A 14,741-nucleotide genomic window follows, 5' to 3' on the forward strand; every position below is an offset into this window, starting at 1 on the left:
TCTAACAGTAATACTACCATTCTATAAAAGTTTTTTTTGGGCCCACCGTGAGACAGGTCTAAGTGAAGGCGATTCCCAAGAAGCGAAAATCGCCATTTTTCAATTTTCAAAAAATCATACTTGCTATTTTCTTCTCTACAAATCCTCCATATTTTTAGCCACTCTCTTCCCCCCCCCTTCTCTCTTTTCTCTCTTTCTTTCTCGCGCGCGCTCGCTTTCAATTCATCATCTGTCCACCTCTTTTCCAGCTGCAAATCCAATTCGTCTCCTCTTTTGGTATTTTAGATTTTGGCCAGCCCTTATGAATGATTTATTATCACACCTTGTTTCTTTGTTGAGTTGTACTAGTGCTGAATTGCACATGCACATACCATTCTATAAAATTTTCCAAATGAGCTGGCGGGGGGAAAAACTAATCGTTTAGAGACTTTCCATAACAATACAGTGGAAGAAGGCCAAGCTCAAATCACATCCAAGTGGATCTGTTCGACTGTTTGAGCTTGTCTAGAGGCCACTGATCGTTTGCCCTGATTCCTCGCTTTCACCAGCTTTGATGGGCATGAAATCTCAGAGTTTGAACTGAGGTCTCAGAATGCCTAATGTCAAATTTTCAGCGAGGGACTTCATGGACATGGTGGCTAACCTTCCAGCTGCTAAGCTTGATAGCCTCTATGATAGCCATTGGACTTGCCAGGCCATTTTCAGGTAGGACAATTCCACGCAAACTACTCGTGGATGTATCCTATGTTTTCGACTACCCTCAAGGAAAGGAAACGCAATAGTAGAATTTGCCTTTTGTTTCGTTCGATCTTTCTCTTTTTGTGATGCAAATCTGATAAACGCTATACACTATCTCTTTTCGGAGGGCTTGCAAGCTTCGAGGGATGTGTATCACAATATGGCACAAAAGCAAGGACTTTTAGAGTAAAGGCTTGCAACAAGAACAAGCTTTTCGGCAGATATTGATTTAAAAAAAAAGTACACGTTCCAATTAAAGCGATTGGTATCACGAAGGGCATTTTTTGGGACTTCCAAGAACCCACTAGGTGAAATAACATTTCGTTCTCAACTGAACTCAAGTCATCAAATATTCATAGACAGATTCTCGACGGCTAATAATCATATTGATACACGTTGCTTGGCGTTGAATGAAGTACAAGAGATTGCTGTAGATGCTCCCTAGAAATCGTGGCTTATTCAAAATTGAAAGCCGTAGATGGAAAACTACAGAATAAGACCTCCACAGCTAGCTTTGTTCTTGCGTTAGTTGAATTTGGTATTCAGTTTTCTTCATCTTGGGCTTGAGAAGCTCGGTCAATAAGTGTTTTGTTGAGGCTATCCTGCACCTTGTACATGTGGTTTGGAAGCAGGTTCTGGATCGGTAACACAGGGATAGAGCTCTCTATAGGGCTCCGATTTTATTTAAGGTTCAGCTGGTTATTTTTTATGTATGTATGTCGCATGTATGGTGTGGCTCCCCTTCCTTTGGGATGCCACCCTATAGATTTGGCATTGGTTACATAGCAGCACACATAATGAGACGTTTTTAGTCTTGTTTTTACCTTTTTGTGGAAGGAAGCTGGCAGGCATTATACAATTAAAGATTATTATAATAGTCACATTGAGTTCATCGAGTCCACATCATGGTTTTCACCTTTGTTGAGAACTACTAAGTTCTTTTGTAGTAGTAGCCTGGGAATAGGTCTTTTTTCTTGCAAGTATGGCCTCATGCCTCATGTGAAGGAAAGTCTCTATGGCATTGGGAACTTGCCAATTATGGAAATCACCATGAAAATACTCGTCTTCAGCAGCAGGTTATGAAAGATTGTTGAAATCACACATAGACCCTCACAATTGCCAAGAAAATGGAAGATTGATGGACAAAAGATGGACAAGCAATGTCCATAATCACGAACAATGTAAATTTCCACTCATTACTCAGCTCTTAGCTTAGAAATCCTTGGAGGATGACTTCGAGGGTAGCAATACAAGCAGGCTGTTACAGATTAAGAGTTAGCTCCACTCATTCAGGATGACAAAGGGAAAGCCTCATTCCCATCATTCTCAACTATTTGGCACCTTCCTACAAAAACTTCATCTCCAAACCAATATGACGTCTATATTTGCCATGTCTACATTGCAAGATATGATTCAGATTAGGCCGATGGTAATGGGTGTGATCAAGTCTTTGAAGCCGTGGCTATGGTAAAGGCAAAGGGAAATGTAAAAAAAGCATCAAAAGTGGAGTTAGCAATGCTCAGGGACCATTCTGGGCAATGGATCCACCAGACATATAAGAAGCCATTGTTTGTGGTAAGATGGGCTGCTATGAAATAGAATAACTAAAGAAAAAAGCATGATTGTAACATGCAACGGTAATCTGATCGTGTAATTCACAGCAAGACCTTCTTTAAACCTTTAGCGAGGAGTTAGCGTTATACACCATAGAGAGAGAAAGGAGATGAGGGTAGAGAGAGAGAGTACCGATTGGGTCCCTGTACCCACTGAGGGCCCCCTCCCCTCCACCAATCAAGGAGAGAATTTGCTTTATACTTCGAGAACCGAGAAATACAAAGAACACTCTTTGAGAGAGAACGGAATCACGCTTCTGAAGAGCTCATTGTGCACACGTATAGCAGACCCCTAGACCTGAGAGGCACCACCAACCAATACTGAGACCTTGATGCTGTCCACATTGACGATGTAGGATGCTTCTGCAAGGCAAGGGAGAGGCTTGTGCCGTCCACACTAGAATGCAGGTTATCTCCAGTGGGTACCAATGAACAAGGACTAATCTGTCTAACCTGACCTAAGGCTGAGAGACCGACTTACGTAGCTTGTGCCCCTGATTGTCCCTGGACAAGGGCTCACAAAGGGGTCACATCATACGATAAAATCTCCTGTTAGGGAACTATTATGCACTTGTTGATGTAGCCAGTGTGTCACTTTGCACCCAAGTACAGGGGTGCATGTGACATTCCCTCCTTAACTTGGTGGTAGGTTCATTGCTTCCAAGTAGTCCGCCAATATTTGGGAAAACTCATGGAAAAAATCTTCGTCCAACCACACTGCTTCATGGATACCTCAATCACGGAACTTGGTGTAAAACTCCCGGATCTTGCGGCCTGACCCATGCTTGAATTTATGAAGAAGGATCTGTTCTGGCTGCAAAATTTTGGCTTCATCAAGAACTTCAGATTGTTGCTCGTCAGAAATCTCTGAAAGAGGAGGTTCAAAATATGGCTTCAACCAAGCTACATGGAACACATTGTGCATAGTCCAACTGTCTGGAAGGCGTAACTTCATTGAGACATTGTTGATCTTTTGAATAATAGGGAATGGTCTGAAGCTCCTAAAGGACAGCTTAGGGCATCGCTTGCCCTCTTTGCTTGATAATGTGTAAATACACCCTTTGACCCTCTTTATATTTGACATCTCCTTTGGATTTGTTAGCTTGACGCGTGTACGATGCTTGAGATTTGGTGATGCGGCTTTTCAAGGACTCCGTAATCTCTGCCATTGATTCGGTGGTTTTGTTGGCTTCAAGAGATGGAGACACCATCCGGGTGAGGAGTGATGTAAACCGTCGTCCAAACGCCGCTTCATAAGGTGTGTGACCAATACTTAAAGAATAGGTATCGTTCAAAATGGCCTGCACAAGTGAAAGGAATTGCTTCCACTTTGCTTGAGCATCATGACAATATGATTTCAAAATATCAAATGCCATACCATTATACTTTTCCGTCTCGCCGTTCAGTTGCGGATGGAAAGCGCTGGACATCTGCAGCTTAGTACCAAAGTTCTCAAACAAGGCTTGCCAAAAGTAGATGTAAACTTGGAGTCCCTGTCGGATGTGATGGTCTTTGGGAACCCTCCAAGGGGATACCAATACTTGATAACCAAATGAGCTACATCTTCAACGCTGGCCGTTTGTTTGCAGGGAATAAGCATACAATATTTACTAAAGCGACAAACAATCGTAAGACATTGAGTATTACGCGTACCTGCGGATGTTGGAAGTGGTCCCACGAAATCCATACCTATGTCCTGAAAGGGATCGTGAGGGATTGCCAATGGCATAAGTAAGCCTGCTGCTTTCTTGTGGGAAGCCTTGACCATTTGGCATATCTTACAATTCTAAGCTGGCCTGGAGCAAGCGTTGTGGCTAACTGGAACTGTGTGCCAAACTCTGCTGACTCCGCGTATTGTGTCTTCATGCTATCAAGATCCTTTCCTTTGATTTTGAGCACAGTGGCCTGCTCAATGGTCTAGATGGAACCTTTCCAACTGAGAGCTTCGGCAACGGGGTTGTTTTTGCTAGGAACGTACTCGATCATTTCGGCAAACTGCTGGAATATCTGGCTCCACCGTTGTTGCCGATTGTTCCAATGTGAACTAGGCATTGTCTGAAGTCACTTAAGGGCTTAGTGATCTGTGGAAAGGCTTCCAATGTTTTAATGCTTGGATGACACCGATGAGCTCTCTATATTAAATTGAATAGTTCTTTTCGGCATCGTTAAGCTTTTCACTGTAATATGCCATGGGCCTATCTTCTTGCTGTAAAACTGCCCCGATGGTGACATTGCTAGCTTTTGTGATTACCAGAATTGGATCATCCCAAGAGGCGATCTTCATAACTGGTGCGCTATCGTGGCCAACCGTTGCAAGTCATGGAAGGCCTGCAAAGCTTTGCCTGTGACTTGAACTTTTTGTGTGTGTGTCTGTACCACCTTTAGTAAACAAAGGATCAGATCTCTTGAGTTGTCGTTGAGACAGCCCAACTTGTGATAGCTTAAATCTTCTCTGGATCCAATCGAATCCCTTGAGCACTAATGATGTAGGCCAAAAACTGAATTTCCAGTAGGCCGAATTCACTTTTCTTTGTGTTGAGGTATAGCTGGTTATCACGCAATAATTGTAGGGCACTTCGCACATCCTTAATATGCTGCTCGGCTGTAGCAGAAAAACTAAGGATATCATCGAGAAAGATGAATTGGCAATTCCCAATATACTCTGCAAATACCCGCGACATCATCTTGTTGAATGTTGGTTATGCATTCTTTATTCCAAAGGGCATGACGACAAACTCGTAATGAGCTCGCTCTGTTCGGAAGGCTGTCTTTGGGATGTCATTCAAAAATCTAGACTTGGTGGTAGCCACTCTTGAGGTCAAATTTTGAGAAAAATTTTGCACCATTGAGTCTTCCAAGATGTACTTGATGTGGGGCATAGAAAACTTGTTGTTTACTGTAAGCTTGTTCAGTGCTTTGTAGTCGACACATAGTCGTGCGGACTTATCCTTCTTTGCCACAAATAGAATGGGTGCAGCGAAAGGTGAAATAGAAGGTCTAATAAACATTGCACGTAGTAATTGAGACAATTGTTGCTCGAACTCCCTCTCCATAGACTTGAAAGTTGATACGGGAACTTAGTCGGAGATGTCGAGTCTGGAAGTAGATCAATGCGATGGTCTTCCGGTCGGTTGGGAGGAAGCTAGCGTGGCAGATCATCCCGGAGCATGATGTCTTGGAACTCTTCGAGTAGATCTTGTTGGAAAGGTCACCTCCCCATTTGTGAGGCCCCATATGACGAGAGCATGGGGGGGGTGAACCTGGGTCTTGAGAGACTGACACATGGGCAGGGTAATGTCTGCCATGTGTGCAGGAATCAAAGAAGAAGAAGAAGAAGAAGAATATATTATCGTCCTTTGAAGACCAAAAATCGGCCTATGGGACCTGAAACAATACAAAACCTTACATACATAAAGACTCCTCCCTCAAAGGGGAGGGTAATAAGAGAAACTACCTTTATGTCTAGGTGAGTTTCTGTGCTTGAAAAGCTTAGATACAAATGTTCCCAAAGCTGAGGGTGATGCCTTATGTAGCAAATCAGCCAGTCTGTTATGTCCCTCAAGAAGAGAGCTGAACTTTTTCCTAATGTGTGCATAGTAAGGGCATATCATTACCATGTGTTCTTCTGTTTCTGGCATACCCTGGTCACATAATTGGCATATTCTGCTCTCTCTTGGCATGTCTTTCCATCCTCCTATTTCAATTTGCAGCTGGTGTGATCGGGTGCGAAGTGAAGCCAAAGCCGTCCGCTTATGCATTGCCATAGGTGTGCAAATGTACTTCTGCGTGGCTGACTCCTCTGCCGCATAAGTGGGCCAAAGAATGAAGAAAAGAGAGGTACCTAGAGGAGCCATGGGAGGGCTGCAACAAATGGAGCTCATGGACGGAAAGTCGGCTATGGCTGCTCAGCTTGGATCAGGCCTGGTAGATGCATGTTTGGAGCAGCACCGGATGGCAGTGTATTCCTAGGAGAAGTGCGCCTGTGTGGCAAGCGAGGTGGCGGGGTTCGTGGGCAGGAAAGCGATCTGCAGCAGGCCCTGGATATGGCACAGCATGGCGGGCCAAAGAGAGCCTGCAGAGGGCTGCAAAAGGCAGGGGCAGAGGGCAGGCAAAAAGGCCTGCAAGAGGCTCCTACAATGGCAGAAGCAACAGCCTAAAAAGGGCCTGGCAAAAGCCCTTTAATAGGAAGTCGGCTTTTACAAACCAGTCTAGTCGGCCAGACTGGTTGGTTCTATTCAGCAGCCCTTGGGGGCTATAAAAGGAGAGGCCCAAGGCCTCATCTCATCATCCAGCAGCCAACTGCGCAGCAGGAGAAGCAGCATACACCCCGTTAGGCCTACATTCAGGAGGTAGAGGAGAACAAGAAGAGCTGCAGACTGAGCTCGCAGAGGGCTGGGATTTTTGGCTGTCTTCTAGGGCAGCAAGAAACCGAGATCTAGACGGAAAGTCTACATATGCTCGAGGTGGAGCACGCGGGCTCGAGTCTAGAGATAGCCAGTAGATAGGAGGAGTACCTTGTGGTAAGATCAACCACACCATTGGTGGGACTCTGGATCTATCTCTTTTGTATTGTGTCCATAGCTTTGGACGGAAATATATTAATTTGGTGGTTTCTCTATTTGGCTCGTTCATTGTCTATTGATGAGTCCTTTCCTCTGTGCCTACCCTGTGAGAAGGAGGGTGACTCAGGTTTAGTCAGGTGCGTTCAGAGTTTTGGTCTATTGAAGGTTGAGTTTTGTTCGACTTGCTGTTTGGTTTAGCAACAGAGATGTCGATCTCTTCAGCCTCTTCAGCCCCTGTGTTCCCTTCCTCCTCTCCCAGATTTCTTTCTTTCACCATCCCTAACTTTGGAGAGTTTGGGGAACTGGATGGGACAAATTACCCGATTTGGAAGGTGAAGATCCAGAGTCATTTAGTGGCTCAGAAGCTGTGGAAATTTACAACGGGAGTGGAGGCAAAGTCGGAGGATATGGTGGACAAACAAGGGAAGATACTCATGCTAGTAGATGGAGAGGAGCTCAAAGCTTGGGAAGACAGAGATGCCCATGCCTTGGCATTGATCATAGGGACTACGGCGGATTCTGTGCTTCCTCACATCCAGATGGCCGACACGTTAGTAGAGGCATGGACCATTGTGAAAGATCTGTATGCGATAGATAACACAAGCTGGATCTTGCTTCTTTAGCTTCAACTCTACAACCTGGATATGGATAAGGGAGATTCAGTACATGACTACTTGATGAAACTCAAGGTGGTGAGGGATCAATTGGCGTCATTTGGTCAGAAGGTAGACTCGTGCCATTTGGCCTTGATGGTACTGAGGAGGCTACCTCGGAGTTTCAAAAGCTTTGTTACAACTGTGACAGTAGGACAGAGGCCCAAACCTCTGAGTTTTGAGGAATTGGGTCCATTACTGCTATAGGAGGAAGCTAGGGAGAAGCTCTACAACAACGACAAAGATGACAAGGCGCTGCTGGTGAAGGATTACGCTGGCAAAGGGAAGGGCAAGCCTAATGGTGGCAAGTCCAAGAAAGACGACTTTGATTATGCGAGGACACTTCCAAGAGGAAGCAGAAGAAGAAGTGCTTCTATTGTGACACGCCAGGTCATTTTGCGATGGACTGCAGAACGCAGAAGGTGGATCAGAAAAATAAAAGGAAGGAGTACGACTCAGATTTATAGGGTGACACAAAAGCCAAAGCAAATGTGGTAATTGAAGAGTTGTTCTTGGTGACATCTCCGTGTGTTACTGAGGTCAGATATGCCGACCTAGAAACCACAGCGATGATGTTTGACATTGAGATGTGGGTCGACGAGGAGTCAGAGACCCTTGTGAAGGTGAAGGACAGCATGGAGTGCTTGGTATCTTCCAGGTGCGTGGCTGTTGATACTGACATGAGGGTGGATTTCTTAGCGTGCCCTAGGGTCTCATGTTCAGATGGATGCTGCACTTTAGAAGGGGAGAGTACAGGATTACACGGGCTATTGGTATGTACCTTGATGAGGTGCATGGTTTGCTTTTAGAGCAAGCACACAAGTAGTACGAGGGTCTGGTATGTACTTGATGTTCTTCATTTGAGGCTTTATAGCATGTTGTGGAGAGACTCTGCTCTTCATTTGTCTCAAGTAATGCGAGATTGGAAGGACTTGGCCTTCTTTGAAGGCAAAAGGGAAAGTGTGGGTGCTTCTTCAAATCTCGGACGCAGATTGCTGGAAGGTGATGGACGAGGTGTATTGAAGCAGAAGAGTACCTGTTTGAGAGCTCAGTGAGAGTTCGTGGTCCACGTTATCTGGAGATATTCATTGGTTGCGGACCTTGCCAAAGAAAGGACGGGTTGAAACAGACCGTGAGAGCATGGTGCCTGGAATACTCCAGGTTCTTCACTCATTATGAGGGGGACAACTGGAAGATTGTGCCAGCTGGATTGTTCGAGTTTGAAGGCGGGATCGTGATTGAAGGTGGTGGTGCCAGGAGGTGCTACTAGAGATGGACTTGTGTACTAGGATGGTGTGCGGAAGTGGAACTAGAATGGGTGGAGCAGGAGCCATTGGATGAAAAGCTAGGAAAATATTTTGACATCGAAGTGTAGGGAGTTATTGGAGCATCGTCATCTACGTGTTGGCACTGGGCCGAGATGTGTTGGTGAGAGGGGGTGTTGGAAAGGTCACCTCCCCATTTGTAAGCCCCCATATGAGGAGAGCATGGGGGGGGTGAACCTGGGTCTGGAGAGATTGACACATGGGTAGGGTGATGTCTGCCATGTGGGCAAGAATCAAGGAATGAAGAAAAGAGAGGTACCTGGAGGAGCCATGGGAGGGCTGCAACAAATGGAGCTCATGGACGGGAAGTCGGCTATGGCTGCTCAGCTTAAGCGTGGTAGATGAAACCGTAACTAAACCAAAGAACATCCCTCAAACCAATTGCAAATTCCTCTTGGGCTCTCGGGCATGGCTTGCAGGCTCTTACGGGCTTCAATCCACACGGAGAAACCAAAATCGCAGCAAAGGGAACACTCTGGCATAGAATCGCAGCAAAGGAAACACTCTTGGGCTCAAGAACCCGACACACAATCCAAGACAGGCTTTGTAGAAGAAATCGCAATTTGCTCTTGCACTAGAATTTGTAACTGGAACTTGAACAAAGTGTGGGAACTTTGAAGAGCTTGTTGAAACGTGATTGCCGACAAGTAGAGTAGCTGGGAGATGAGGGAAAGAAGCAAGAACACAGCACTAGGGGCCAGAAAGAAGGGCTGGTCCCCCCCGAAGGTCTTTATTGCAATAGAAAATAGTCTTTGTACATCTGGCTCTTTACAAGAGCATGAACTGAGTACAAAACTGAATGATCTTGAGCTCTTTGGCTCTTCTTTTATAAACTTGGCCTAGCAAAAAGCTAAACCTGCTTTCTGAAAGCTATTTCTAGCTTTAGTGCTTTTTAAAAGCTATTTTATGCTTTTGTTCTTCCTAAAAGCTACTTTTATACAAAAACCAAGCTTTCTAGCTGTGCTGCTTTTAGGGCTTTTCTTGAGAATTGCGTTGCTTTTTTAACTTGTCTGCCTAGCTGGGGCCCCCCTCCATAAAAGCGCCCACTTTTTGGATGCTTTTTGCCTTTGGTAGGACCTGCTTTTTGCACTTTTCCCCTAATTCTAGGGCTTCTTTGCACTTTCCTTGGTCCTACACATTGCCACAAACAACATTCAACACTTTAACCCGTTAAAGGTTAGTCTAATGCATGCATTCTAGTTCTTGGACTATTTATAGTCCCTTGTGGGCATCTCACAGTTCTCTTTTTACTGATGCAAAGCAAAAGTAAAACAATAAAACGTATTCTTGGTTAATTAACTTAACCATTCTTTGACCAAAGTCAATTCTAATAAAGATTATTCTTTATTTTCTTGGGAGAAGCCCCAACTGGTGACATCGCCTCGGCTTCTAAACAGTTGTCCTTAACTGAAAAGCTTCTTGATACAATTGTAAAACTTGAGGATACTCTGAGCAGTAGTCCTCATCTATCCACTTGGCATCAAGTGCCGAATAGTTCTTAAACTTGACAAGGTATGTACGGATCACCTTGCCTTTGGGTCCTTTCTTTTCTGTATGATATACAATTTGTTCTGGTTGGAGAATCTCCTCCATCTCTTCCACCTCGGGTGGCTCTTCTTGAATTGGTTCTGTGGGTTCTGGTCCTTGATACTTCTTTAGAAGACTCGCATGAAAAGTATTGTGAATCTTCCAAGTCTCGGGCAGCTCTAGTCGAAAAGCGACTTCGTTTATGGGCTCACTAACCCGAAATGGCCCATAATATCTGTTAGAAATCAAGAGAGTGAGAGAGCAGGAAGCAAGAGAGCTGAACATAATGTTTGCAATAGAAGAAGTGACTGTTACAAGAAGTGGGATGGGTTTTGTCTAAGTGACAAAACCTTATCCTTCACTAACCATAGTTAGTGAACTAACTGTGGTTAGGGGAAAAAACCTCTAAACGAGGGAAAAGTGCCCCTAACCTACTTATTACATTACATTGGTCACTGCTGAATTATAATAATAATTCTAACACCCCCCTGCAGTGCCGATGTCATGTATAAGGAAATCATCAATCACCAAAAGGATATACTGCGAAATGCCTCAAACTTTTCACGTGGAAGTGGTTTGGTGAAGATGTCTGCAACATTGTCATGTGTTGACACATAGATCATACTGATCTCTCGTGCATGCAACTTCTCTCTGACATAGTGATAGTGAACCTCAATGTGCTTCGTGCGAGCATGAAACACAGGATTCTTTGCCACTGCTATAGCACTCTGACTATCAGTGAGAATCGGAGAAGGACCCTCCAATGAAAGATGAAGATCAGCAAATAAACGACGCAGCCAAACACATTCAACTGTTGCTGTGAAAGCTGCCCTGTACTCAGCTTCACATGAGGAGGTAGCCACTGTAGATTGTTTCTTGCTCAACCAAGAAATGCAAGCATGTCCTAGAAAGAAACAATTCCCACTGGTCGACTGCCTAGTATCATAGTCTCCAGCCAATCTGAGTCACTGTAAGCATGCATCTGCAAGTCACCCCCCCTGGGAAACATCAAGCCAAAAGACTTTGTACCTTGCAAGTAACGGAAGATGCGTTTTATAGCCTGCCAATGCATAATCTTTGGGCTGTGCATATACCTGCTCACCTGAGAAACTGAAAACGGAATATCAGGTCGTGTATTGCAGAGATAAATGAGGCATCCAACAGCCTAACTATAGAGTGTGACATCAATTGATTCACCTGCATCATGCATTGTAAGCTTCAGCCGCGGCTCCATGGGAGTGGACATAGGCTTGCAATCATGCATGTTGAATTTGTCCAAGAGCTTTTGAACATACCTGGTCTAATGCCACGTTTCTCTTGAATAAACGGGATCCTCAAAAGGAAATGTAACAAGCCCAAGTCTGACATATCAAATGTAGCTTTCAATTGGGTCTTGAAATCTGCAATTCCTTCCTCATTTGATCCGGTGAGCGGCATGTCATTTACATAAAGAATGATGACCAGAATATCCCCCCCATCCTTCTTGATGTAGAGGGTGCTCTCAGTTGGACTATTGTGCAGACCCTTTCTGGTCAGAAAGGCATCAATTTTGGCATACCATGCACGTGGGGCTTGTTTCAGCCCATATAAAGCTTTATTCAGCTTGCATACCTGAAGTGCATTTTTTGAAATTTGAAAGCCCGGAGGTTGTTTGACATAAACCTCTTCCAGCAAGTCTTTATTAAGGAAAGCTGTTTTACTGTGCAACTGATGAACATTCCATTCAAAATTTGCAGCCATGGCTATAACCGACCTGATGGTTGTCATCTTACCTGGTGGCAAATCCACAACATCCCAAGTCTGATTTTTATGAATGGACTGCAACTCATCGTGCATGGCATTCATCCAATGCACATTATCTTTTGCTTCTTCAAATGTCTCAGGCTCCTCCTCATCAAGAAGAGTACCTGGATAAGCTGATTCAATTGAATGAGCTCCCTCCATGTGCCTTAATGCACTACGAGTTCTGCCAGGCAATGGAGCTTCGAGCCTACTCTCCCTGAGAGTCTGAAGCAACCAATGCGGGGCTGTTCTTGAATTTCTTGCCTGACAACTTCATCCACATGCTGAGGTTGTACCAATTCAGCTGGGGGCTGAATCTGTACTTGTGGAGCTGGTGGAGGTTGCTGTAAATTCTGATTTTTAGCGGGGGAACTATAGGAAGCATCCCCTTCAACACATGATCTGAAGAGGCCGGAATCTGAAATTCAGCATTTGTCTGTGCTCTGATACCAAATGTTAGCAATCAAGAGAGTGAGAGAGTAGGAAGCAAGAGAGCTGAACATAATGTTTGCAATAGAAGAAGCGACTGTTACAAGAAGTGGGATTGCTTCCAAATAGTTAGAGCATGAATAACTGCTAACATCTCTTTCTCATAAACACCGAGAAACATCTCTGCACCATGTAGCCTCCGGCTTTCATAAGCAATGACTCGGCCTTCTTGATGAAGAGCAGCTCCCACACATTCTCCACATGCATCGCAGTCCACATCAAATGATTTCTGTAAATCTGGAACAATGAGAATGGGCTCAGTTGTTAACTTTTCATTGAGAGCATTAAAAGCTATCCTTTGTCTTTCTCCCCACCTGAAGACTACGTTTTCCTTGGTCAAATCATGTAAGGGGGCTGCTATGTCAGCAAAGTGTTTGATGAAGCGTTTGTAATAAGAACAAAGTCCAAGAAAACTGCGTACTTCATGTACCGTGGTGAGCTCTGGCCATTCCTGTATAGCTCTTAGTTTAGCTGGATCCATTCGAATCCCAGATAATGAATCTCGTCAAGAAAGAATTCACTCTTTTTGGCATTTATAAAAAGCTTATGATTTATGAGTTCTTGAAACACAGTAAAGACCAAAATGTCATCAAAGAAAGTACCCTTGGCTTCTGAGGCTGAAATTTTTTTGAATCTTGAGTTGGTGGTACAACCCTCACACCCTTCCTTTTTCTACCATAGTCTGGAGAAGATCTTCCCTTAGCAGTTCAACCACTGAAGCTGAATGCATCAAATCTTGGAGCTTCGTCTTCTTTGGATCAATGCTTACTTGAGTCCGTATGTTGGGAAGCAATCCCGCTCGATACTTCCGAAGCTTTGTTTTTTCTGAAATTTCTTTGAAGGGCGTGATTTGAATCAACACGGGAGTCATTTATGGAATCAAACATATAGACTTGGTGTCCCCCGTTGTCATTGTTCCAAAAAAGAATGGCAAAATTGATTATATGTGTCGATGGTGTCAGTGGCTGCCATGCACACACTTTCCCATGCTGTATAGAAATTCTTAGGCAAGAACTGTTCATAGAACTGCTTCTTGAATTCTTTCCAAGTCTTTGGAGATTCTTCCGCAACAAGAAGAGCTCCCCACCAAGCAGTGGTACTATTTGTCAAATGAAGACTCACAATCTTTAACTTGGACTTCTCGCGATAGTGCCCTGTTTTGAAGGCTATGTAAAACTGACGGATGAACCGCAAAGCTTTCTCAGTGGCTCCATACTTTCCATCAAAAGCACTGAACTTGACAGACTTACCTCCTTCCTTGAAATCCTTACTTCGAGATCTGGATCCTCTTCTGCGCTTATGACGGGAGCGTCCTCGGGATTTAGAATAAGACGAGGAATTGGAAGAAGAAGAAGATGAAGAAGAACTAGAAGAAGATGGGCTTGAACTGGGAGTTCTCCTTCCATGCTTTCGACTTCGTCTCCCGTGTGGCTTCAGACTCCTCCCTCGTTTTCTTGAAGTTTGGCGCTTCTGGCGTGATGCAGGACTCCGTGAATTCTCCCTAGAGAAAGGAGAATGCTTAGAAGACTCTTTCGATGGAGAAGTATGAGAAAGTTCTTTGTCTCCCTTTTCTTTTCGTGTCTTTGACCTTGGATAGGACATCATCTCCTCGAATAATTGCTGAAATCGAGGTTTCTTCTTAAGAATCTAGAACTCCTTGATCTTTTCTTTCATGAATTCTTCACAAAGATCGTCCTTAGGTCCCTTAGATTGCTTCTTGAAAGCTGAATCGACTCCCTTGCTCCGAAACCATGACTTCTTGTTCTGACACAACTATTTGCAGAGCTCCACTCCTCCTTGAGGTAGTAAATGCATACGGGTGAAGACGGGAGCCGGCCCGATGCGCGATGAAGTAAGGGTGGGAGTGGCTTTTAGTTGTATGGTGCAACCAATTGTCGGGGGAGTCCCGCAGAGTCCGGACCAGAAATATGCAGATACAGCAAGGGCCTGCAAACTTCTTGGATCGTGGTCACCAAAGAGAGCAACCAACCTTGGCTCTGATACCACTGAAACCGTAACTAAACCAAAGAACAGCCCTCAAACCAATCGCAA

At 44.5% G+C, this 14,741-nt stretch overlaps 1 protein-coding gene across 5 annotated transcripts in view; it reads left to right on the plus strand.

Annotated features, from left to right (window-relative positions):
* Positions 1-312: 312 nt before the first annotated feature.
* The window catches only part of LOC147901269 (transcription factor-like protein), a 75,748-nt gene continuing 61,319 nt past the window's right edge, over positions 313-14,741 (plus strand). For 2 of the 5 annotated variants that reach the window (XM_087375882.1, XM_087375884.1), the window contains exon 1: positions 315-705. In XM_087375882.1, the coding sequence (XP_087232008.1) occupies positions 593-705 (113 nt within the window). In that variant the 5' untranslated portion in view covers positions 315-592. Of the gene's footprint in view, positions 706-14,741 lie in introns of all 5 variants that reach the window. The other 3 variants (XM_087375886.1, XM_087375885.1, XM_087375883.1) reach the window with 3 other exon arrangements.

The sequence above is a fragment of the Dipteris shenzhenensis genome, chromosome 6, assembly GCF_047967505.1.
Source record: "Dipteris shenzhenensis isolate YYH24624 ecotype China chromosome 6, Dip_SZ_1.0, whole genome shotgun sequence".
In the NCBI taxonomy this organism is placed as follows: Eukaryota; Viridiplantae; Streptophyta; class Polypodiopsida; order Gleicheniales; family Dipteridaceae; genus Dipteris; species Dipteris shenzhenensis.